The sequence below is a fragment of the Piliocolobus tephrosceles genome, chromosome 14 (genome assembly GCF_002776525.5).
Source record: "Piliocolobus tephrosceles isolate RC106 chromosome 14, ASM277652v3, whole genome shotgun sequence".
Taxonomy (NCBI): domain Eukaryota; kingdom Metazoa; phylum Chordata; class Mammalia; order Primates; family Cercopithecidae; genus Piliocolobus; species Piliocolobus tephrosceles.
Window position 1 is genome coordinate 18120957 of NC_045447.1, and position 25112 is coordinate 18146068.

At 41.9% G+C, this 25112-nt stretch overlaps 1 protein-coding gene across 4 annotated transcripts in view; it reads left to right on the plus strand.

The window, feature by feature from the left end:
* FBXW2 (F-box and WD repeat domain containing 2) overlaps positions 1–24549 on the plus strand; it is a 30886-nt gene extending 6337 nt beyond the window's left edge. For 3 of the 4 annotated variants that reach the window (XM_023223665.1, XM_023223667.1, XM_031933995.1), the window contains 5 exons: positions 9775–9969; positions 12069–12202; positions 15583–15669; positions 16891–17060; positions 23876–24549. In XM_023223665.1, the coding sequence (XP_023079433.1) occupies positions 9775–9969; positions 12069–12202; positions 15583–15669; positions 16891–17060; positions 23876–24164 (875 nt within the window). In that variant the 3' untranslated portion in view covers positions 24165–24549. The remainder of the gene's footprint in view (positions 1–9774; positions 9970–12068; positions 12203–15582; positions 15670–16890; positions 17061–23875) is intronic. The other variant, XM_023223666.1, reaches the window with a different exon arrangement.
* Positions 24550–25112: the final 563 nt, after the last annotated feature.

Here is a 25112-nt window from a genome sequence, read left to right on the forward strand (position 1 = left end):
AGATGTTGAAACTGTTTTTTGGGTTTTGTTTTGAGTTTCATAGGGTGTAATCTTGAACCAGTCTTCAGCTTTGAGAATGACAAGTGTTGATTATATGAGATATGTACAGTGACTTTTTTTTCCTCTATCCCTGAGTGGATTTCCCCCCCTTCCCCCTTATCCTCTTCCTTCTTTGTAGAGAACACAATCATTTTTATAAAATTTCATGAGAAAAACGCTTCAGACTGTCTTAAACATTATGCGAAATTACAAAGCTGTAGATTACTTTTTCCCTGTGTTTCCTCCATGTATAGTCCTCCAGGTTGTTAAATTCTGTTTCTTTTTCTGTTGGCACTGATATTTGAGAAAAAACAGTGGAAAAATTGATATCTACTCCTCGCAAGTAGTTAGATCATTTTGGCTGAGTTACTTAACCTCTCTGTGTCTTTAAAATACGGGGAAGGAGGCCGGGCGCCGTTGCTCACACCTGTAATTCTAACACTTTGGGAAGCTGCGGCGGGTGGATTGCCTGAGCTCAGGAGTTCGAGACCAGACTGGGCAACGTGGTGAAATCCTGTCTCTACTAAAATATGAAAAGGTAGCCAGGCATGGCGGCTTGCACCTGTAATCCCAGCTACTTAGGAGGCTGAGACAGGAGAATCGCTTGAACCTGGGAGGCGGAGGTTGCAGTGAGCCGAGATCGTGCCACTGCACTCTGGCCTGGGTGGCAGAGTGAGACTCCCATCTCCAAAAAAAAAAAAAAAGGCCCGGTGCGGTGGCTCACGCATGTAATCCCAGCACTTTGGGAGGCTGAGGCGGGCGGATCACGAGATTAGGAGATCGAGACCATCCTGGCTAACACGGTGAAACCCTCTCTCTACTAAAAATACAAAAAAATTAGCCGGGCGTGGTGGCGGGCACCTGTAGTCCCAGCTACTCGGGAGGCTGAGGCAGGAGAATGGTGTGAACCCGGGAAGCGGAGCTTGCAGTGAGCCGACATTGTGCCACTGCACTCCAGCCTGGGCGACAGAGTGAGACTCTGTCTCAAAAAAAAAAAAATATATATATATATATGTATGTATATATATGGAAAAGGAGATATTTCTTCCTTGCTCTGAATCCTGTGATTCTAAGTAGAAGTAGTAGAAGTTGGAGTTTGGGCCTGGGAACAGAGAGAGTTGGATAGTTTTAAACTAGGCAATTAAGTAATTTTATGAAACAATATAGCTATTAAAAATCTAAAGTCATATATTATTTTCCATTTATAATGGGCATGTGTTTCTGTTTATGATTATAACTAATGCCCATGTGTTAGATAATGCATTTTGACAGGCATGTAAATAATTATTAGGCAGGATTTAGAATAGCTCCAAGCAGTTCTTACTAATAATCCCAACGCCTGTTTCCTTACATTGTATATGATATATAGAAATACTTGGTGTTCTTTTTCATCCAAGATAACTTCTAGTAAACATTTGTGTGTTACAGTATAAACTGTTAGTTTGTGTAAATATATGAAGAGTCATTATTTAGCCATTTCCATATTAGTCCGTGTATTAGTCCATTCTCAGACTGCTAAAAAAAAAACTGCTTAAGACTGGGTAATTTATGAAGAAAAGAGGTTTAATTTTTTTTTTTTTTGAGACCGAGTCTCGCCGTCACCTGGGCTGGAGTGCAGTGGCCGGATCTCAGCTCACTGCAAGCTCCGCCTCCCGGGTTTACGCCATTCTCCTGCCTCAGCCTCCCGAGTAGCTGGGACTACAGGCGCCAGCCACCTTGCCCTGCTAGCTTTTTGTATTTTTTAGTAGAGACGGGGTTTCACCGTGTTAGCCAGGATGGTCTCGAACTCCTGACCTCATGATCCGCCCATCTCGGCCTCCCAAAGTGCTGGGATTACAGGCTTGAGCAACCGCGTCCGGCCGAAAAGAGGTTTAATTGACTCATAGTTCCACATGACTGGGAGGGCCTCAGGAAACTTACAGTCATGGCAGAAGGCAATATGATCGTGGCAGAAGGCGAAGGGGAAGCAAGCACCTTGTTCACAAGGCAGCAGGAGAGAGTGTGCGAGTGAAGCGGGAAGAGGCCCTTATAACACCATCAGATTTTGAGAGAACGAACTCACTATCATGAGAACGGCATGGGGGACCACCCCCATGATCCAGTCATCTCTCACCAGGTCTCTCCCTCAATACCTGGGAATTGCAATTCAAGATGAGGTTTGGTTGAGGACACAAAGCTTAACCATATCAATGCATATTCAGATTGTTTCTGTTTTTATTAGTATCTTTGTATTACCTCTTTTTCCCTTGAGCTCATTTGGGACAGAAGCCTAAAAGTAGAATCACCAGATATAGTAGTATGAATGATTTTATAGATTAGTTTGTTTGTTTGAAATGGAGTCTCACTCCCTCACCCAGGTTGGAGTGCAGTGGCACGATCTCAGCTCACTGCAGCCTTCGTCTCCAGGGTGCAAGTGATTCTCCTGCCTCAGCCTCCCGAGTAGCTGGGATTATAGGCACATGCCACTACGCCTGGCTACTTTTTTTTGTATTTGTATTAGAGGTGGGGTTTCGCCTTGTTGCCCAGGCTGGTCTCAAACTCCTGCCCTCAGGTGATCCACCGTCCAAGGTGCTGTGATTACAGGTGTGAGCCACCATGCCTGGCCTGATTTTATAGCTCTTCTTAGTGCTTTTTCCAGATAGATTGAATTGATACAATGCCAATACAGTCTTAAGTAACTTGCTTCTCCCTCAAGAGTCTCACCAGACTCAATTTAAATATTAATATTTAATATGGAGGTGTATCATTTCTCAAGACCGTTTTACAATTGCATTTCTTTATTCATTAGGGGTATACATTATGTGGTGATGTTTTCTCTGAAATGCTAGACACTCTGCTAATTTTAGAAAATAAACGTTTGATTTAAAGCATTTTTCATGGTTTGGTTTGTCATCCTGATGTTATTTCACACTTTATTTTCCTTGTGTTACAAGCTTGATTACTAGAACAGCATCACCAGTTCTTCTAGGCTTTGATGTACTTTCTCTGTTGCGGTGATGGCTTTTCCATGTCTCTTTTGCCTCATGATTTTAAAAGATTAAGATGAAGTTGACCAAGTTGAGGGGCGTCATGCCTGTAGTCACTTTGGGAGGCCAAGGCAGGCAGATTATGTGAGCCCAGGAGTTTGAGACCAGCCTGGGCAACATAGCAAAACCCCATCTCTACAAAAAATACAAAAATTAGCCGGGTGTGCTGGCTCACACCTGTAGTCCCAACTACTTGGGAGACTGAGGTGAGACGATCGCTTGAGCCCAGGAAGTGGAGGTTGCAGTGAGCTAAGATTATGCCACTGCACTGCAGCCTGGGCAACAGAGCAAGACCCTGTCTCAAAAAATAAATAAATAAATAAAGAAGAAGATTAAGATGCAGTATCACCTTGGAGCTTGGAGCTCCTATTGGCAGTTGACCATTGTTTTCACACCAACTCTAGCATTTTTTTTTTTTTTTTTGGAAACAGGATCTCCTCTGTCACCTGGGCTAGAGTGCAGTGGTGCAGTCTCGACTCACTGCAACCTCCTCCTCCTCCTGGGTTCAAGCAATTCTCTCACCTCAGCCTCCTGAATAGCTGGCATTACAGGCACATACCACCATAGCCCTGCTAATTTTTGTATTTTTGGTAGAGATGGGTTTCACCATGTTGGTCAGGCTGGTCTCAAACTGCCGATCTCAGATGATCCGCCTGCCTCGGCCTCCCAAAACGCTGGGATTACAGGTATGAACTACTGCGCCCAGCTGCCTTTTTTTTTTTTTTTTTTTGGAGACAACCTCTCACAGGATAGTTCATGCTGGAGTGCAATGGTGCGATCTTGGCTTACTGCAACCTCCACCTCCTGGGCTCAGGTGGTCCTCCCACATCAGCCTCCCGAGTTTAACTGGGACTACAAGCGAGCAACACTACGGCTGGCTCCTTTTTGTACTTTTTGTAGAGATAGGATTTCACCATGTTGCCCAGTCTGGTCTCGAACTCCTGGGCTCAAGCACTCTGCCAGCCTCGGCCTTCCAAAATGCTAGGATTACTGGTGTGAGCCACCATGCCTAGCTCCCCTTGCTTTAAAAAGTTTTTTTCTTATCAAACCTTATTTTTGAAATGTAGTAAAAACTGCAGTTACTTGGAGTGGAAGTAAATGGGAAATATTCACTGAATTCTCTAACTACCTGGAAAGTTAATACCTGCAATTCTGCATTTTAAGATTATTCTCTAGGTGTGTCTATATGTTAATGGGATTTTTATTCTGATTCAGTTCATCAGGTTTGCATATTTAAAATTATGTTGTACAGTGGTTGAAAATAATCCAAAGCATTAATTTTTCTAAGCAGCATCCCTGGAACTGTGAGAGAAGTATTTGTTACAGAATTATACATGTGTTCGTGTCATTCTTATTACTTAAAAGATTGAATTTTCACTGTGGTGGAATTGGGAAACCCTGAATTTGGCAATAAACTTACAGTGACTCTCACATTAGTGCCTTGAGTAAGCAATAGACAGTTTTATTAAAGAGATGGATGGCCAATGACATTGAGATAGTTATCCTTCTCTTTTGCAATTTATTTCTGAAATGGTAAGAAAGGAACCTATTATGCTTTGTGCTGTTAAGTAGATATTTACTTATGGGATGCCTACTGTTTGAAAAACAATGTGAGGGCATACATGGATGAATTAGAGCAGTTCTTTTCTTGTGGAACATACACACTGAGACCAGGAAGATGACCTGACTGAGGTAAAAGTCTCTGTGTGGACTATAGCAAATCCAGAACACTTGCCTTTCTAAAGAGTGCAGCTGCTGCTCCATTGTAATAAATTTTTGTCATGTGGGTGGGATTCAGGGTAAGAGTTGTTCGATCTGACTTTTCAAGAGAAGCCTGAAATCTAGAGTTTTGTGAAATAGTCTGATTTTTTTTTTTAAGTATTATTCAGATTTTTAAGATATTGAATGGGGAGGGATTTTTTTTTCCTTTCATGCAGTGTAAGAGTCTACATTTCTTTAGTCCTCTTTCACCTCTATGCTGCATCACTGGTGACCTCTTTGAAAACATGTTGGGTTAGCCAGTGCAGCAAATGGGAGTCCAGAGGGGAGGCTGACATAAAGCCAGAAAGGAGCAGAGAACAGTGGCTCCTAAAGGATTCTCAGGAGTAGACTTGCATCACTATAAAATGGAACTTGACTCAACCTGATTATTTTTTGATTTTTTTTTAGGGGGTAAAACTGAATGGCACAATGTTTTCCTATAACAACTAGTTTAAATAATTAGTTTGGATAACTTTTTTTTTTTTTGCAAATTGTGCTAAAACATACGTAACATAAAATTTACCATTTTAACCATTTTAAAGCATACAGTTGAGTGCCATTAAGTACATTACATTATTGTGCAATCAGCACCACTGTCCATTTCCAGAACTTTACATCTTCCCAAACTAAAACAGTATCAGTTAAACACTATACAGTGTTAGCTATATAAACAGTATATAATACACTATATAGCTAAACTGTATCCAATTTTTTTGTTTGTTTTTGGGGGGGGGGTTTCTTTTGAGACAGGGTCTCACTCTGTAGCCCAGATTGGAGTGGTTGGAGTACAGTGACACGATCTTGGCTCACTGCAACTTCTACCTCCTGGGCTCAAGCAATTCTCCCACTTTGGCCTCCCAGGTAGCTGGGACTACATGTGTGCGCCACCACGCCCAGCTAATTTTTGTATTTTTGTAGAGATGGGGCCTCACCATGTTTCCCAGGATGGTTTCGAACTCCTGGGCTCAAGCGATCTTCCTGCCTCAGCCTCCCGAAGTGTTGGGATTACAGGCATGAGTCACCATGCCCAGCCTAAACTCTATTAGCTAAACATTGCCCATGCCCCTTTCCCTACAACCTGTGGCAAAACCACCTTTCTTTTCTTTTTCTTTTTTTTTTTTTGACAGTCTCGATCTGTCGCCCAGGCTGGAATGCAATGGCTCAATCTTGGCTCACTGCAACCTCACCTCCCAGGTTCAAGTGATTCTCCTGCCTCAGCCTCCCAAGTAGCTGGGATTACAGGCGTGCACCACTGTGTCCGGCTGATTTTTGTACAGACGAGGTTTCTGTACTAATTGGCCAGGCTGGTCTTGAACTCCTGACCTCAGGTGATCCATCAGCCTTGGCTTCCCAAAATTCTGGGATTATAGGCGTGAGCCACCACACCCAGCCCACCATTCTATTTTCTATGAATTTGACTATTCTAGGAACCTGATATAAGTGGAATCATACAATATTTGTTCTTTTGTGGCTAGCTTAGTTCACTTAGCATGATGTCTTCAAGGTTCCCTCATATCATAATGTGTCCGAATTTTATTCCTTTTTTTTTTTGAGATGAAGTTTTGCACTTTTCGCCCAGGCTGGAGTGCAGTGGCGCCATCTTGGCTCGCCGCAACCTCCGCCTCCCGGGTTCAAGTGATCCTTCTGCCTCAGCCTCCCAAGTAGCTGGGATTATAGGTGTGCGCCACCACGCCCAGCTAATTTTTGTATTTCTCGTAGAGACCGGATTTCTCCATGTTAGTCAGGCTGGTCTCAAACTACCTACCTCAGGTGATCCTTCCACCTCAGCCTCCCAAAGTGTTGGGATTACAGGCATGAGCCACCGCACCCGGCCAATTTGATTCCTTTTTAAGGCTGAATAATATTCCATTGTGTGTGTGTGTATGTGTATATTCCCTGTGTCACATTTTGTGTGTCCTCTCTCCTGGTTTTTAACTGCCTTCTTGCCTCTAGTTTTCCCCCCTTCAAACCTTTTTCCATGATATAGCTATAGTGATCTTTCTGAAATGCATATAAGGTCATAGTTAAACATCTTCCTAACCCAGTTCTGCAGCCAAACCTTGCCACTGTTTGCAGTCAGACTGAACTATTTCCATAATCAGTGTTCATGTTTTAGGCTGTGCTTTTTGACAAGCATTGTACATAACTCCTAGATGGTTTTTGAATGATTCCAAATAGTTCTTTATGAATTGATCCCAGTTCCTTTTCAATAATTTTTGTGTTGTATATAGAGATATTTAATAGTTGATTTAATAGGTATATACCAGGGATTGGCAAACTACGGACTGTGGGCCAAATCCAGCAGAAGAGAGTAATTGCAACTCAATAGGTCAAAGTCTGAAATACTATCAGGCCTTTTACAGAATAAGTTTTGGTATATACTGTTCCTTTTGTTTTGTTTTGTCCTAGCTAACTTATTCATCCTTTAGATTTAAATTAGTTAAAACTTTAAGGTTTTTCTTTTTTTTTTTTAAGCCATGAAATTCTTTCTTCAAATAGTCTTATACCAAAGCGCAGCTTAAAAACAAAAGAGGAGTGTAGTTGAAGAGCCAATCATGCCAGCTCCTAAGGCATGTCCGTTTACATGTTAGAGCATGGTCATAAACTCAATGGAGCCTTTGTTCCTTGTATTTGCTATGGGCTTTTGTAGTGCCTGCCACCTACTATGCTGAATTATTATTGCTTGTTTAGCCTTTTTGTCTTCCCAAGTAGACTGAGTGCCATGAGAACACGAGTCCGGCCTGACACAGAAGTTCTGTAAATATATGTTGAATGAATGAATGAGACCCCAGTTGAATACTGGTAACCAAAACCAAGCTCATAAAGGACCAAAAATGATTTCCTTTCCTACTGTAGCTCCTTAGGAATACAGTCACAACATGCCTAAGCTGAAGGCGTTAAAGACTATCCAGGCTTATGCTCTATGGTACAGTAGCTACTAGCGCCATGTAGTTTTTCAGTACTTGAGCTGTGGCTAGTCCAAACGGAGGTGTGAAATACTGGGTTTCAAAGACTTACAATGTAAAAGAATATAAAATATCTCAATGTTTGTATTGATTACATGTTCAAATGACATTTTTTGACATACTGAGTTAAAACACATTCAATTATTTTAATACATTTCTTTTTTTTTTTGAGACAGAGTCTCGCTCTGTGGCCCAGGCTGGAGTGCAGTGGTGTGATCTTGGCTCACTACAACCTCCAACCTCCTCCTGGGTTCAAGTGATTCTCCTGCCTCAGCCTCCTGAGTAGCTGGGACCACAGGCGTACGCCGTCATGCCTGGCTAATATTTGTATTTTTTTTTTTAGTGGAGACGGGGTTTTGCCAGGTTGGCCAACATTTCTTTTTTTTTTTTTTGAGATGGAGTCACTCTGTAGCCCAAGCTGGAGTGCAGTGGCGTGATCTCAGCTCATTGCAACCTCTGCCTCCCGAGCTCAAGCGATTCTCATGCCTCAGCCTCCTGAGTAGCTGGGACTACAGGCGCATGCCATCATGCCCAACTGATTTTTTGTATTTTAGTAAAGACAGGGTTTCACAATGGTCTTGAACTCCTGAGCTCAGGCAGTATGCCTGCCTTGGCCTCTGAAAGTGCTGGGATTACAAGCGTGAACCACTGCACCCGGCCCAACATTTTTTTTTTAATGTAACTATTAGGACATTTTAAATTACATATGCAGTTTGCATTATATTTTCTGTTGGATAGCACTGTTCTAGACCACTGGCTCTCAAAATATTGCTGATGAGTTAGAATCACCTGGCAAATATTTTAAGATGATTGGACCCTTCCTCAGATGTTCCCAAGTTAGACTCGCTGAAAATAGGGACCTGCCTGTGCATTTTGATGAAGCTTCCCAGATGATTCAGTTGTCTCACATGGCCATTGAGAACCAAGTCCTATCCCTTTTTATACAGAAGGAAACAGTCTAAATAGCAAAGTGACAATAAATACAGTCTTTATTCCAGTATGCTGTCATAGTTTTCCGAGGTTAAAATTCATACTCTAGCTTTTTCATAAGTGATGGCTATTTTTCCGTTGTCTCAAACAGTGGTTCTTGACTAAAGGTGGAATTGTGGCTGGCTTTATTTAGTCATTTCAGCTTTTTAAAAGTTGGTCATTTGGTGCTTTCCTAGGATGCTGTGCCATTATCATAGTGACTGTATTTAGTGGATTCTCAAAAATATCTTTATTTGTTGAGGCTTATTAAAGGGTCATTGTGAGAGTGAATTAATCATTAAGATTTTAAACTTAAAGTCCTGAATTGTCACCATGATTAGTATAGAATTTTCATCAGGCAGAAACAAGGCCAACTTTTCCCTACAGGATCTTGAGGCTTTACAAACTGTTCGTTGAGTTGTGAATGTCCGGGGATAATTTATCCCAGGTTTTCCTTGAGGTTTCTTCCTTCACATATTTCGAGATGGCTGGAGCAATTCGCAGTTAGCTTTTGCAGAAGTTAGCGCATGCTCTGAGGTTTGTCTTTGACTTGCCTGAGAGTGGAATGTGTTTCAGCAGACACCTTTACTATTTAACAATCCTTATTTGTTCAGAACTGTTGGGTAATGGACAAGCATGCAAATGTAAACATGCAGTCATATGTAATACCCGTCTATCTGAAGTCAAATCAGAGAGCTCATGATAACCAAGGATTTATGAAATTTTTCAAGTGGAAGCACCAAGGGATGCTTTAGTCTAATGCCCTTCTGTAGCCTGGAAGGTTAAGGGAAAGTGTCTCACCCAAAAAGCTTGGATTCTGTCCTAGTGCTTTTGACTCCTTTGTGGTGACTCTGAGCAAGTTGTGTAACTCTCTCCATGCTTTGGTTTCCTCAGCAGTAGAGTGCCAGAGGAGGAGACCATTAACGTTCTTGAAGAACACCATGATTTTGGGATTGATTTTCCTTCTTTAGTGTGTCTGTTTTCTTATTAACCTCCCTGTTTTTCTCTTGAAGGGTCAGATGACTTGTCTGCAAAGCTGTGGGATGTGAGCACAGGGCAGTGCGTTTATGGCATCCAGACCCACACTTGTGCAGCGGTGAAGTTTGATGAACAGAAGCTTGTGACAGGCTCCTTTGACAACACTGTGGCTTGCTGGGAATGGAGTTCCGGAGCCAGGACCCAGCACTTTCGGGGGCACACGGGGGCGGGTGGGTTGCCCTTTTTCAAGGATTTTTACAACTTAGCCTCATCCTTTTAAGCCAGGAGCTAAGAATGTGAAATGCTTTTTTTTTTTTTTTTATAATTTAACCTGCTTTTTTCAACCCTCTTTCTTAGTCACTGCAGTTATTTCCATTTATTCTAGTTACTCTTATTTGGAATGTTTTACCCAGTTTTGCTTTTTCTTGCTTTCTTCCGTGAATGTACCCTTCTGGTGGGAAGGGTAGTTTTCATTCTGTCTCTCTCTCATTCTCTCTCCCCCCCCCTGTTTCATTTATATCCTGTTGAACACTCTGTCCCTTTGCTTTTATCAGATTCCATACCTCTAAATTGAGTAAATCCTACTCGTGTAAATTCCACTTCATTTGTAGCATTAGGGCTGAAAATTCTTTGGTGTGATGGTGGTTCCTAGATTGTGTGGTCTATGCAGATTACGTCCAGTTGGAACTTGGTTGACAGTTGATTAAAGCAAGCTGCCACCTAGAGATAAGGCGAAAGAAACATACCTGAATGTTTCCTAATGTATAGCAGCCTTATTTTGCAAAAACTGGTCATTTGAATATAGCCTTGAGATTTGAGCTTCTCTCTCTGTTGCTGTTCTTTTTTTGGTCGGGGAGGCTTTGTGTAGAAATTGAGCTATTTCCCAGCCTCTTGTGTAGCAGCTCCCTTCTTCCTTTCTCCCATTTACCCACTGCTTTAGCCTCTGAGAGTCATAGTCTGTAAGGTCAAGCATTACGTTTATGAGCAGCCTTCCAAAACTCCCTTAACAGGTTGGGTCCCTCTGTTTCCCAGTAACTTGTACTACTGTAGACCACTTATACAAATATGATCTTGCTTCCCCACCAGACTAAACTCCATAAGGACAGTGATCTTATCTGTCTTGTTCACCCATGTGACTGGAATTACTTGCACTGTACCTGGTGCTTAGTGATTCTTTGAAGTAGAACTAGCCATTATGCTAATAAAAACACTTATTTTTTTTGCTTCATTTTATTTGTCCTATAGTCTTCAGTCTTTGCTGTCTGCTACAACTTGTTCAGAAATTAATATTCGAAGGTGCATGTATGTATGGAAGTATATGTTAAACAGAGTGTTATGTTCCACAATGTTAAGATGTACCATGACTTCCAGGTGATTTTATTCCCAATCAACTTTGAGAACCCTGCTCTAAAAATTTTTATTACTGTTGCCTAGACATTGCCGAGGTTTTTCCTAACTTCATACCTTTACTATTCCCTCTGCCTGCAGTATTCTTTTTTCTTTCCTTGATAAACTCTACTCATCCTTCAGGGCCTATCTCCAATATCGCCTCTTCCCTGAAGTCCTCCCTGATACCCCTGGGCAGAGTTAGTCATTCTCCTTGATGTTTCCTTAGCAAGAGGTAAACATTTATATTTTCTGGGCTTCCTCCTCTACTCCCTACTTAGACTGAGTTCCTTAAAGGACGAATCAGTGTCTTCCATCTCTGGGTCCCTAATGTTCCTTTAGAACTTGGTATACATTTGAAAACAAATATTTGAGTACTCACGATACTGCAAATACTGTTTTTGGTGCTGGGGATACAGCTGTGAAGAAATTCAGACACTTTTGAGTTAATGGCTTAATCTGACCTTTGAGATCCTTGTTTTTGTTTTGTTTTTTTCTCTCTTTACATTGGGTTTTCTTGAGTCTGGGTGCTGTTTTGCAGCTTCCATTCTTTATATTTTGTCTTACTGTTAGTGTGTATTAGAGTAGGACCATGTCCTTTTTGTTTTCCTGCATAAATTAAATAAAGTATGATGTAGTATCAGGCAGGCAGTCCTAAGAAGGAATGCCATTATCTCTAACACTTGTTTTGCCTCTCACTGTAGCTACTACAAATAAAAGAGATTGTGTTATTCCTAGGACTTTCCACCTTAGAATAATAAGCTATAATAGTAAGAATTCTGAAATATTTTTATCATAAAATTGCTAGTTGAATAGCACCATTCTTACAGTGTCTCTGGTTGGGAAATTAATTGGGCAGCTGGGGAAAATAAACATTGAACTCTCTCATAAAAGACCCACTGACAGAGACATGTTTTTAACTTTGTGTAATTATATGCACTAGTATTTAGCGTGGACTACAATGATGAACTGGATATCTTGGTGAGCGGCTCTGCAGACTTCACTGTGAAAGTATGGGCTTTATCTGCTGGGACATGCCTGAACACACTCACCGGGCACACGGAATGGGTCACCAAGGTAGGAAGACTTAGAAGAAATCTAGAAGAAATCTCCTTTTTGTCAGGCTTTTTGAGGGAGGGGGTGGAGGATGGTAGATACTGCCTTGTAAGTGTGAGGTGAGTCATAAGATGGAATTGCTGTAGCTACAAAGCATGATGGTATACAACAGTGACCAGCAAGTAGAAGGTACTTAATAGTTTAACAAATAAATGACTTACGGACATGGAAAGATGCCCACAATATATTAGGTGGATAGAGTGGGCAAATAAAACAGGTTACATACTAAAAAGTATGTGGAGTGTGATACTGGTTTCTTAATGTGTTCACGCATCAAAATGTTGAAGGTGGGTATTTCTGGTGGGGTTGTGGGTGCATTTTTCCCTTTAGACTAAACATGTTTCTTTTTTAATCAGGCAAGCAATTTTCATTTTGAAAAAATAACGCTTACAAGAAGTAGGACAAAGAAAACTGTATGGGATCTTTAGTAAAATATTGTAATGTTTTCTTTTTTCTTTAAAACAAGATTGTTGTGAGGATCAAATGCAGTATTAATAATGGATATACCATGCAGAAACATTTAACTTGAGTTTACTATGCCATTCTATGAGGGGGCTGAGGAAACAGTAAGCAAAATAGACCCAGGCCTTACCCTGTGGATGATAGTCTAATAGAAGAAATAGTTTTATTAAACAATTTCATGGGTAAATATATCATTTCAAATTGTGGTGTTTTGTGAAGGAACAGTACAGTGTTCTGTAAGACAGTCTGGGGCTGGGCACGGTGGCTCACTCCTGTAATCCTAGCACTTTGGGAGGCCAAGGTGGGTGGATTGCCTGAGCCCAAGAGTTCGAAGCCAGCCTGGCCAACATGGTGAAACCCCGTCACTACTAAAAGTACAAAAATTAGCCTGGTGTAAGTGCCTGTAATCCCAGCTACTCAGGAGGCTGAGACAGGAGAATTAACTTGACGCTTGGGAGGCGGAGGTTGCAGTGAGCCAAGATTGTGCCACTGCACTCCAGCTTAGGCGACAAAGTGAGACTCTTTAAAAAAAAAAAAAAGCGTCTAGAAAAGTAATTAGTTCAGAGAAAGCTTTTTGAGAAGGGTGTTAGACATGAAGAATAAATAGGAGATAGCTGTGGAAAGAGTAGCTGAAAGATTGTTTCAGAAGGTGTAGTATATGCACAGGCCCAGGGAGTGGAAAGAACTTGGAACATTTGATGATCTGGACATAAGCCAGTGGAGCCATGCTGTAGCTGGGGAGATGGGCAGAGAGGTGGTCATCCTGTATGATTTATGAGGCCACAGTAAGTATGGTGGATATCATCAGAAGTGTACTAGGAAGCAATCTACAAGTTCTGAGCAAGTGTCTGATATGATCTATGTTTTAAGAAAATTAACTGCTGAATGAAGAATGAACTAGAGTTGGGCACAAGTGGATACAGGGTGACCATTTAGGCTTTGGCAGTAGTCTAAGCAAAAGATGCCCATAACTTAGATTTGGCTGGCAGTAATGAAAAGGACACCCGTAAAGGATGTATCTTTAAGGTAAAGCCACCTGGACTTGCAGATGCACTGTGGAAAATGAAGAAGAATCAGAGGTGACTGGTGGGTTTTAGATGGGGTGGATGATTATATCTTTTTTTTGAAATACATGGGGCTAAATGGAGAGTAGTTTGTAAGACTGTTACTATGTATTGGGCACATTAAATTTTTTCTTTTTTTCTTCATTTGTTGCTTTAATACAGACAGGGTCTCACTCTGTTGCCCAGGCTGGAGTGCAGTGGCATGATCATAGCTCTCTGCAACTTCAAATCCCCAGGCTTAAGTGATCCTCCCACGTCAGCCTCCTGAGTAGCTAGCACTACAGCCATGTGCCACCACACCGAGCTAATTTTTTTTTTTTTTTGAGATGGAGTTTCGCTCTTGTTATACAGGCTGAGTGCAATGGCACGATCTCAGCTCACTGCAACATCTACCTCCTGGGTTCAAGTGATTCTCCTGCTTCAGCCTCCTGAGTAGCTGGGATTACAGGCACCCACCACCATGCCTGGCTAATTTTTTGTTTTTAGTAGGGACAGGGTTTCATTGTGTTGGCCAGGTTGGTCTTGAACTCCTGACCTCAGGTGATCCACCCACCTCGGCCTCCCAGAATGCTGAGATTACAGGCGTGAGACACTGTGCCTGGCAGCTAATTAAAAATTTTTTTTGTAGAGATGGGGTTCTTGCTGTGTTGCCTAGGCTGGTCTTGAACTCCTGGCCTCAAGCAGTCCTCCCTCCTCAGCCTCCCAAAGTGCTGGGATTATAGGCATGAGACACTGTGCCTAGCCCACGTTAACTTTTTACATAGAAAAGCTATATAGTGTAAGGCAGTTTGGTGTTGTGGAAAACACAGTTGATTGGGGCTAGGATACTGATGGTGATGTCTTGGACAAGTTACTCCTCCTTCAGAACCTGAGTTGTATCATCTGCTAAATGTTCCTATGAACATGAAATGAAATATTGGGACAGCACCCAGCAAGGTGCCTGATATTTAGTAATAGGTCTGTTTCAGTTGAGTCTGCAATCCAGACTTCTGAATGAATGAACCCTGCTTCCCCTCTCACCTTAGGCTGATTGATTACAAAATTAGCTAGAACCTGATGTTTATAAACTATCTCAAGTGCTAACGGAATGTTAGCTTTTATTATGTTACTACTACAATTTACATTGTTATTTTATCTTTACTGTAATTAAATGAGGTAAGATAATAGGTGCTTGTCTCCTATTTTAAAGATCAGGAAACTGATCTTTAAAATCAGTTTAGATGGTCTTGCCCAAGGTTATAAAGTCAGTGTGTGACAGATTGTGGTGCCAAGTCCAGTGCTTTTTCATTTATGATTCACATGGTTATGCAAGCAGATCATTTGCATCTACTTCAGTGTCTATGGGCTTTTTTCTTTTCTGTTCCTTCTCTTAAGTAACATTTTATAATTTTTAAAAATCAGTCCTAATGTTTGCTTCTAGATGAATTCTAAGATTAAATGCTGCCAATGTTTAGACAGTTTTTTTTTTTTTTAAAGCGTTGTGGTCTTGCTCTGTTGCCCAGGCTGGAGTGTAATGGTGCAATCATAGCTCACTGCATCCTCTGACTCCTGGGCTCAAGCAGTCCTCCCACCTCAGCCTTCCGACTCACTGGGATTATAGGCGTGAGCCACCTCATCTGGCTAACATTAGACACTTTTAGATACTGCTAATAACAGAGAATAGTAAAACGTTTAGCAGAGGTTAATTTGGTAATGAGCTATGGCTTAGCTATTCTAGCATATTTTAAGCTCATTTTCATATTTTAATATAAAGAATAAAATCGTTGTAGGAGAATCATTAAAAGGATCTTTCCGTAACATGGTTTACATTTGCAGGTAGTTTTGCAGAAGTGCAAAGTCAAGTCTCTCTTGCACAGTCCTGGAGACTACATCCTCTTAAGTGCAGACAAATATGAGATTAAGGTGAGTTTTTTTCTCCATTAATTTGCTTTGTTAAAGAAAAACTGGAAAACGTAAGAAAGTTAAAGTGGTATGGCAAAGGGTAAACATTCTGGGAAGAGGAGGGGGAATGTCTTAGTCCAAGCCATTTTAAACCCACTGGAAGAAGAGATAATTTGCTAGCTCTATGTCCTATGTAGTTTCTTAACTTGGATTTGTAAATGAAAAAGAAATTCACTTAAATTTATGTTCAGCTTATTCTTAATTCTTTTTTTCTTTAGAGACAGAGTCTTGCTCTATTGTCCAGGCTGGAGTGCAGTGGCATAATCTTGGCTCTCTGCATAATCTTGGCTGTCTGCCTCCTGGGTTCAAGCGATTCTCCCGCCTCAGCCTCCCGAGTAGCTGGGTGTTTTTGTATTTTTAGTAGAGATGGGATTTCACCATATTGGCCAGGCTGGTCTCAAACTCCTGACCTTGTGATCCACCTGCCTCGGCCTCCCAAAGTGCTGGGATTACAGGCATGAGCCACCAAGCCCAGCCCATTCTTAATACTTTCTTACATGTCTCCTACCGTCCTTAATTCTTAGATCTGAACTATGAAAACATAAATACTCATTTATTGTAATGAATTGCAAAGAGTTCACAAAGCACTCTCACATTCTTACTGTATCTCTCTCTCTTTTTTTTTTTTTTTCTTTTTCTGAGATAGGGTCTTGCTCTGTCACCCAGGCTGGAGTGCAGTGGTGGAATCTTTGCTCACTGCAACCTCTGCCTCCCAGGTTGAAGTGATTCTCGTGCCTCAGCCTCCCAAGTAGCTGGGATTACAGGCACCCACCACCACGCCTGGCTAATTTTTGTATTTTTAGTAGAGACACAGTTTCACCATGTTGGCCAGGCTGATCTTGAATTCCTGACCTCAAGTGATCCACCTGCCTCGGCCTCCCAAAGTGCTGGGATTATAGGCGTGAGCCACCGTGCCTGGCCCATTATTGGATCTTTTATACTGTGCCATGTGATAGGCATTATCTTCATTGCAGGAGCTGGAGTTAAGAGAGATTAAATAATTTTACCCAAGATTGCACAGGATAATTAAGACTTGAACCTGTGATTCTTGGCTATAAAGCCTGTGGTCTTTTCAGTATACTTCACTTTCTATCTGACTTCAGCAAACACAGACCATTTTAAGGACAAGCTTTTCTGTAGTGATGTGATCTCTCATCTTTCCTCATTTTCTTTTTTCTGTAGATTTGGCCAATTGGGAGAGAAATCAACTGCAAGTGCTTAAAGACATTGTCTGTCTCTGAGGATAGAAGCATCTGCCTGCAGCCAAGACTGCATTTTGATGGGAAATACATTGTCTGCAGTTCAGCACTTGGTCTCTACCAGTGGGACTTTGCTAGTTATGATATTCTCAGGTAATGTTTACTTCGACCTCACGCTTTACCTTTGAAAGCCTGCTGCAGTTCGGTAGTAAAGACAAGAATAAATGTTTGGATGTACCAGTCAGTAGCTGGCTTTTACGAAATGTTTACTGTATCACTTGTAAACAAGGTTATATATACTGAACATCTCAGGAAAAATATTTTAGAGGAAGTAAGCACATGAAAAAGAGTTACATACTGGAACGTGCCCTGCCTGACTGTGTGAGTCATGAGCCACTTCTTTCATATTTAACATGCTTTTCTGGAAAATGAAGGGTGTGGATGAAAAGACCTTTCAGATCTCCGTAAGTTCTAATATTTTAAGTTCTACTTCATATTCAGTTGAAATTCTGCATTGTTTTACAAACTTGGTTAAACTTTAGTGGCATCTAGGCATCAAGTGACCTTCTGTTGACTAGTAGAAAGACAGAGATACTTAGAGAAAAATAAAATGTGCAGGGTTTCCATCCAAAGAAATAAATAAGCAGCAGTCCATAGACAAATAATGTTGTGATTCACTGCATACAATAGGCTCCTCTTGGAGATTGGCAATATCTGTTAGCATGTTTGGGGCTGATGGAAGCCAGTGCCATGTGGTCATTAAGAGAACTTTGCTGATAGACAAACCTTCGTTTAAGACATGGTGCCATCTCTGATGGGCTGTGTGATTTTGTGTAACTATCTTAACTCCTCTGTAGCTCAATTTCGTCATCTGTAAAGTGACTATTAAATGAAATGCTTGTGATGAGGACCTAGTATACCACCTGGCAGATCTTTATTAATAATAAGTCTGAGAGGCCCCATATAAAGAAACCTGTTTGAATTTGTTTAACCTACTGTACTTCACACCTATTTTGCACACACTTACTAATAACAACTCACAAAGTTAGCATCCCATAGCATGGTTGCTAGGAGTATAGAAAATTGAACATTCTCTTAATTGTTTTTATGCATGACTATTTGAGGTCAGCTTGTGTGGATCTGATCACAGTAACCACAAAACTTTGGTGGGCCGCATCTCTCTGATCACAAAGTTACAACCCCATTTATGTCTTCCTGGAGTCAGACCAACATTTCTAACCAGTTAGGTTTCAGAGGTGTCAGAATCAGTTATAGAAATGATTGATATTTATGCTTTGAGAAAAAAGACTGAAACCTTTCCTGGAAAACATCTGTTTAAGCTTTTCCTCTTGTAGATGGGGACACTGAAGCTGAGACAGGGTAGGGGCCTTGCCCAGCATTCCACTTCTCACTTTATTCCAACATGCATCCATTCATGCATGGCTGGATTATCCAATAGGCATATACTTACGGTACCAGAAAGCCAGGGACATCAGAAACAGGGGAAAATAAAGTTTTGAAAGAATTTGATATTTTGCAAAGCAAAATATTCAAGTAATCACCATGGGAAAATCACATCTTTTGTAGTTTAATATTGTTTTTATTTTTAATGAAAATTGTAGGAGGGAAGGTGCAAAGGCAAGGTGAGCTAGAGATGTCATAGTTGTTTTAATGCTTAGCATCTCTAAAGGGTTTAATTTGGTCCCACATCTGCTTTCTCATGTATGCTTCTGACTCGGAGTGGCATACAGAGACTGTCTAGAGTCCTAGATGAAAGTTCTGTTAGTTTTTAGTGTTTGAATAATAGTTTTAAATAATAAACTTGCAGGATTGTTTGCTGGTAGGAATTGCCAGGTTCAGATTTTTTTTTTTTTTTTTTTTTTTTTTGAGACGGAGTCTCGCTCTATGGCCCAGGCTGGAGTGCAGTGGCCGGATCTCAGCTCACTACAAGCTCTGCCTCCCGGGTTCCCGCCATTCTCCTGCCTCCGCCTCCCAAGTAGCTGGGACTACAGGCGCCCGCCACCTCGCCCGGCTAGTTTTTTGTATTTTTAGTAGAGACGGGGTTTCACGGTGTTAGCCAGGATGGTCTCGATCTCCTGACCTCGTGATCCACCCGTCTCGGCCTCCCAAAGTGCTGGGATTACAGGCTTGAGCCACCGCGCCCGGCCCAGATTTTTTCTCCGAAAAGAATCTGTCTTGTGTCTGCTTTTTTCCTCCCAAACACAAATAAACCAACCTCTATTGAAACCTACTACAAATCCTCTGACCTCTATTGCTAGGACCAGGTAGGGCTACTTAGCTTTGAAGCTAATTGAAAAGAAGCAAAGCACAAATAACAGCATGTTACTCAATAAGTCTGAGATATGATGTGATTGTTTGAGTTAGGTTATCTCTACAGCATGTAAGGTTACTTAGGTTCAAGGACCCACACTCTGCACAGCAGGGATGTCTGGTTCCATTTCTAAAGTGATCAAAGTGAAAGCCACAAACCTGTCAAGACCTGTGCTCTATTCTGCAACGTATTTGTGGTTCAGTCTTTGGAATCAGCTCATCTGCACAGATCTTAAGCCCTAACCCGGTAGCCACCTATTTTTTGTGTTTCTGTTATGATGTGGGACCTACCACCAGACTTCCTATTTGTTTTTCCTAGCCTCCTTTATTTTTTTTATTTTATTTTTTATTTTTTTTGAGACAGAGTCTCACTCTGTCACCCAGGCTCTAGTACAGTGGTTTGATCTCAGCTCACTGCAACCTCCACCTCCCGGGTTCAAGCGATTCTCCTGCCTCAGCCTCCTGAGTAGCTGGAATTACAGGCACTTGCCGTGACGCCCAGCTAATTTTGTGTATTTTTTAGTAGAGGTGGGGTTTCATCCTGTTGGCCAGGCTGGTCTCAAACTCCTGACCTCAAGTGATCTGCCCACCTCGGCCTCCCAAAGTACTGAGATTACAGGCATGAGCCACGGTGCCTGGCTTGCTAGCCTCCTTTAGATCTCTTTTGTAGGAATTTGCACTTGCCTCTGTATATTTCACCACTACTTTATTCTTTAGGTATTTATTGAGCACCCACCTTTGTGTCAGGCATTGTGGTATGCATTGGGAAGCATAAGAAGTACTTACCAAACTCAGGGAGATTAATGATCAGCAGGAGGGGGAAGACTGATGTTAAATAGCTAATTGCAAGCAGTTTGTTTAATGGTTGGGTTAAGAGGAGCCTAGTATGGAGTACTTTGAGGCCCTGCCTAGTTTGTGGAGTAAGGGAAGGCTTCTAAGAGGAAGAGACATTTGGGCTGAGCTCTAAAGGATGAGTATAAATGCCTTAACTAAGTACCAGGAGTGGATGTACAGTGAGGAATTTTAGACTGAGACACTAGTCCGTTCAAAGGCCCTGAGGTTAAAGGAGCCTCAGGTACATTTGAGAAATTGAAGGAAATTCCTTAAATGCCTCAGTGTGACTAAAGATAGGGTAAGGAACCATAAAAGAGTTTAGAAGTTGAAACAAGGTGGTAACAGATCAGGTTGAATGTGAGGTTAACTGATTCAAAGGGAGTGAGTAGATGTGGGGAGATCAGTAGAAAGCTGCTGGCAACAGTGCAGGCAAAAGATGGTGTCTTGGACTAGAGGTGTGGTAGTGCAGATAGTAGTGAATAAATTAGAAAAATTTAGGGCATATAATCAATAGAGCTTGGTGACTGAATTTGTGATTTGAGGAGGAGGAGAATTGGATGGTGGCCACGTTTCCTAACTTGAGCACCTGGGTGAATGAGCAAGTAAAGAAATAGAAAAAACAGGTTTGACTAGGAAATTCAGTTTTGGATAGTTTGAGCGTGAGGAACTTTGTCTTGTTCGCTACCGAAATCCTGGTACCAGCATTGGCTCGCTCACTTTAGGCTCTTAGTAAATATTTGTTGAGTGAATGAACATGAGTCATCTAAGTAGAAAATGATGGATGAGTTATCAGTTGTAACTCATTGGAGCACACATATTGGGACCTCTGTTTCCCCTTTACTTCAAGGTGATCTGAACTTACTGCTTTCCCTGGGATCAGACTCCATCTTGTAAACCTGTTTACAAAGGCTCACGCTATAGGGAGTGTTCAGTGATTGATTTTGGATGTTCTCAAACATGTCATCTAAATGGCTACCTCTTTTAGCAGAAGTTTCTTCCTTTTTCAATCTAGGAGGGTGAACTCATTCTCTGACTGCTTTTCGAGCAGGGGCCAGCACCTGTTAACTATTTTCTTAGTTTCATAGAAGTGATGTATGTTGATATTCTTAGTATCATACATTTTTTTTTCAGATATTAACTATAAGAGAACCACATGCCCATGAGAGAGAATTTGTAAAATTTAGACAGGCTTTCAGTATTCTCTCAATCCATATTGCCCAGTTGCATTTCTTCTTCAAGAAAGAGAAAAAATATTCTTCCAGGTCCAGCTGATAAAAGGCAGAAAGGTTTGCTCATTCCTTGATACTCCTGTTATGTCCGTTGGAGTGTTTGTGCTCAGCATATTCTCACATACTCTGGCGGTTATATGCTATGCGCTCCCCTTCTAAGGGGCAAAGACTATCTTGCTTATCTCTTTCCAGGGCCCAGGCAGCACTCAGCACCTATGATACTCAGAAAACATTTGCTAGGCCTGCATCATATTAGCTGTATGACTCATGGCAAGATGTTTTAGTCTTATTTACTAATATAGTGGAGAGAATACCTCTACCTAACTGCATTATGAGGATTGAGATAATATGCCAGGCCTGGTGGCTCACGCTTGTAATCCCAGCACTTTGGGAGGCCGAGGTGGGCGGATCACGAGGTCAAGAGATCGAGACTATCTCGCCAATATGGTGAAACCCCGTCTCTACTAAACATACAAAAATTGCCGGGCACGGTGGCTCACGCCTCTAATCCCAGCACTTTGGGAGGCCGAGGCGGGTGGATCATGAAGTCAGGAGATCGAGACCATCCTGGATAACACGGTGAAACCCCGTCTCTACTAAAAATACAAAAAATTAGCCGGGCATGGTGGCAGGCGCCTGTAGTCCCAGCTACTCGGGAGGCTGAGGCAGGAGAATGGCATGAACCCGGGAGGTGGAGCTTGCAGTGAGCCGAGATCGTGCCACTGCACTCCAGCCTGGGCGACAGAGCAAGACTCCGTCTCAAAAAAAAAAAAAAAATACAAAAATTAGCTGGGTGTGGTGGCGGGCACCTGTAATCCCAGCTACTCGGGAGGCTGAGGCACGAGAATCGCTTGAACCTGGGAGGTGGAGGTTGCAGTGAGCTGAGATCGCACCACTGTACTCCAGCCTGGTGACAGAGCGAGACTCCATCTCAAAAAATAAATGAAATAAAATAAAATTAAATTAAAAATAATTAAAAGACATAACATGTTAATTATGAAGTTCAGTGCCTGGCACATGTAAATGCTTGATAAATATTGAATGTCCCCCATCCTTCCTGCTATGAGACTGAAATTGGCTCCTTTATAGCTCTTTGCCTCTGATCCTAATTCTGTCTTCTAAAGCTTATAATGTCTGACCTGTCTCCTACACATCTTTCACTATTCAGAAGTGATGCTTATATACAGTTACCCTATTCCTGCCAACTCTTTCCTTCCCCCATCTCAGCTGATAGCCTTCAACTGTTCTTTCCTCGTCCTGGTCTCCAGATCCTCCCATTCTGGTTGCTCTCTTGGGCATATACTAGTTGGTGGTGTCCTTAAAACCTAGGCTAAACTCTCCTCCCACAGGAGCCCCATCATATGTCATGGAGCAGTATTTGTCTACCGCTTGTCTGGTAGCTCTTAGTTCCTCCACACAGGGCATCAACTTTTCTTGTTAATCTTTTGCTTCACTAAGGACGCAGACAACAGAAGATAAGTTTTTTTTTTTTGTTTTTGTTTGTGCTGCTGTTTAGCTAGGTGTCTCCTAGCCGTTGTCATTGGTGTCTTGGAAACTGCCTCTGAGAAAGTTAGGGCTGGCCTCCCAACTCCCTAGTTTTCTCTGCTTACCCTAGTTGTTTCTCCCCTAGTTGTTTTCATAATAACTTCTTATGAATCTGTTGTTAATTAATGTTTCTTAGTTATTTGGGAAACTTTAAATATTTTCAGCCTTTACTGTTTTTAGAGAGAAACCCAGTTGTTTGCTGCCTGCTGAGTAGAGTAGCACTTTAGTCACTTGGCTTTCAGATTTCTTCTGGGCTTCAGGATGTTCCAGTATTCTAGGGGTTAATGAATACATCTTTTTACCTAGTGGTAAGAGTTACCTCTTGCCTTCTACTTCTCACTGGTAACTGACAAATTGTGAATGCTTAGCCGTATTTACTCTGCCTGGGCTTTGGTTTTCACAGCTTAAAAACAGAATGTTTAGTGAAATATTATCTGTAAGATCCTTTCTAGCCTAGATGGATGTTTTGTATTTTTATAAACTTTCATCAGGCCGGGTGCAGTGGCTTGTATCTGTAATCTCAGCACTTTGGGAGGCTGAGGCGGGCGGATCATCTGAGGTCAGGAGTTCGAGACCAGCCGGGCCAACATGGCGAAACCCCATCTCTACTAAAAATACAAAAATTAACCAGGCGCGGTGGCAGCCATCTGTATTCCCAACTGCTTGTGAGGCTGAGGCAGGAGATTCACTTGAACCTGGGAGGTGCAGTGAGCCAAGATTGCGCCACTATACTCCAGTGTGGGCAACGGAGTGAGACCCTGTCTCAAAAAAAAAAAAAAAAACTTTCATCAAACACTACCTTTCCCTTTTATGCCAATATTATATAATGACTGAACCCACCCCCCACCCCCAGCTTTTTTATAAGTGGGCTGAGCTTTTTCTCCTTATATTTTACTTTTTTTCAAAAACATTTAACTCTAAATTTGCTTGAATTTAATACTGGTTTTAAATATCTCCAGAAAAGATTACAGTAGCATAAACAGAAGCAAAGTTGCCTTCTTTCACAGTACCTAACTCTCATCCTTGTAGGGTCATCAAGACACCTGAGATAGCAAACTTGGCCTTGCTTGGCTTTGGAGATATCTTTGCCCTGCTGTTTGACAACCGTTACCTGTACATCATGGACTTGCGGACAGAGAGCCTGATTAGTCGCTGGCCTCTGCCAGAGTACAGGAAGTCAAAGAGAGGCTCAAGCTTCCTGGCAGGCGAAGCATCCTGGCTGAATGGACTGGATGGGCACAATGACACAGGCTTGGTCTTTGCCACCAGCATGCCTGACCACAGTATTCACCTGGTGTTGTGGAAGGAGCACGGCTGACACCATGAGCCACCACCGCTGACTGACTTTGGGTGCCGGGGCTGCGGGTTTTGGGTGCAACCTCTGTGGCAGCCGACTGCATGAACCAAAGTTCTCACCTAATGGTATCATCACGCAGTGCACAATCATTTATCTATGTTTGCCAGGGGCCAGGGCTCGGGGTGGGGGAGGGCTTGTTTTATTGACATACAACGCAGCATGCTTAATGGGGTACACCATTGACTTCATTTGTACTTAGTTAAGTTGGTCAGTGTAAGAGGATGCATTTTGGGTTCATCTTTCTTGAGTGGAGTATTGGTTTTAAGTAAAGAAAGTTATGATCCATTAATCTGCTAATTGGTTGCCTATGAAATCACATTGTGTGTTATTAAAGCTTTTTACCATAGCCTTTTTTTCTTTTGAAGTTGAAGCAAAGGTGCTATGATGTTGTTACAGCAACTTTTCTTACACGGGGTTTAGCTTTTATAAGAGCCACTGTTAAAACTTCCACCAAATACCAGTTCTAAAGAAAGTCTGTCTTCCAGTGCAAATCTGATCTGTAAATTGATTGTTAGCAACTCATTCTAAACCTTATGTCTTGGCAGAGTCAAGGTTGGCCATGTTTAAGATGTGAGCAAGTTCTGTAATTTTTGTTTCCATGTTGGGGAAGCTAGTCCCTGACAGCCTGGATGACTGCACAGCTGTGCCCTGGTATAGCAGAAAAGAGCAGTGAGCTGGAAGGTTAGAGACCGGGCCTGTTACCCAGGAACTCTGCAGCCTCTCTGGGTCCCAGCTTCCTTGTCTGCACAGCCAAGTATTAAGCTCAGTGATTTCTAAGATTCTTTCTGGTCCTTCACCTACTGAAATATGTAAAAGTTGGTAATGCATTTTTGTCTGATCCCTGATTGATGATTTCTTTCCGGCAGGATAATATTTAAATGAAATGACTGATAAAAAGTTTTCTGTAAG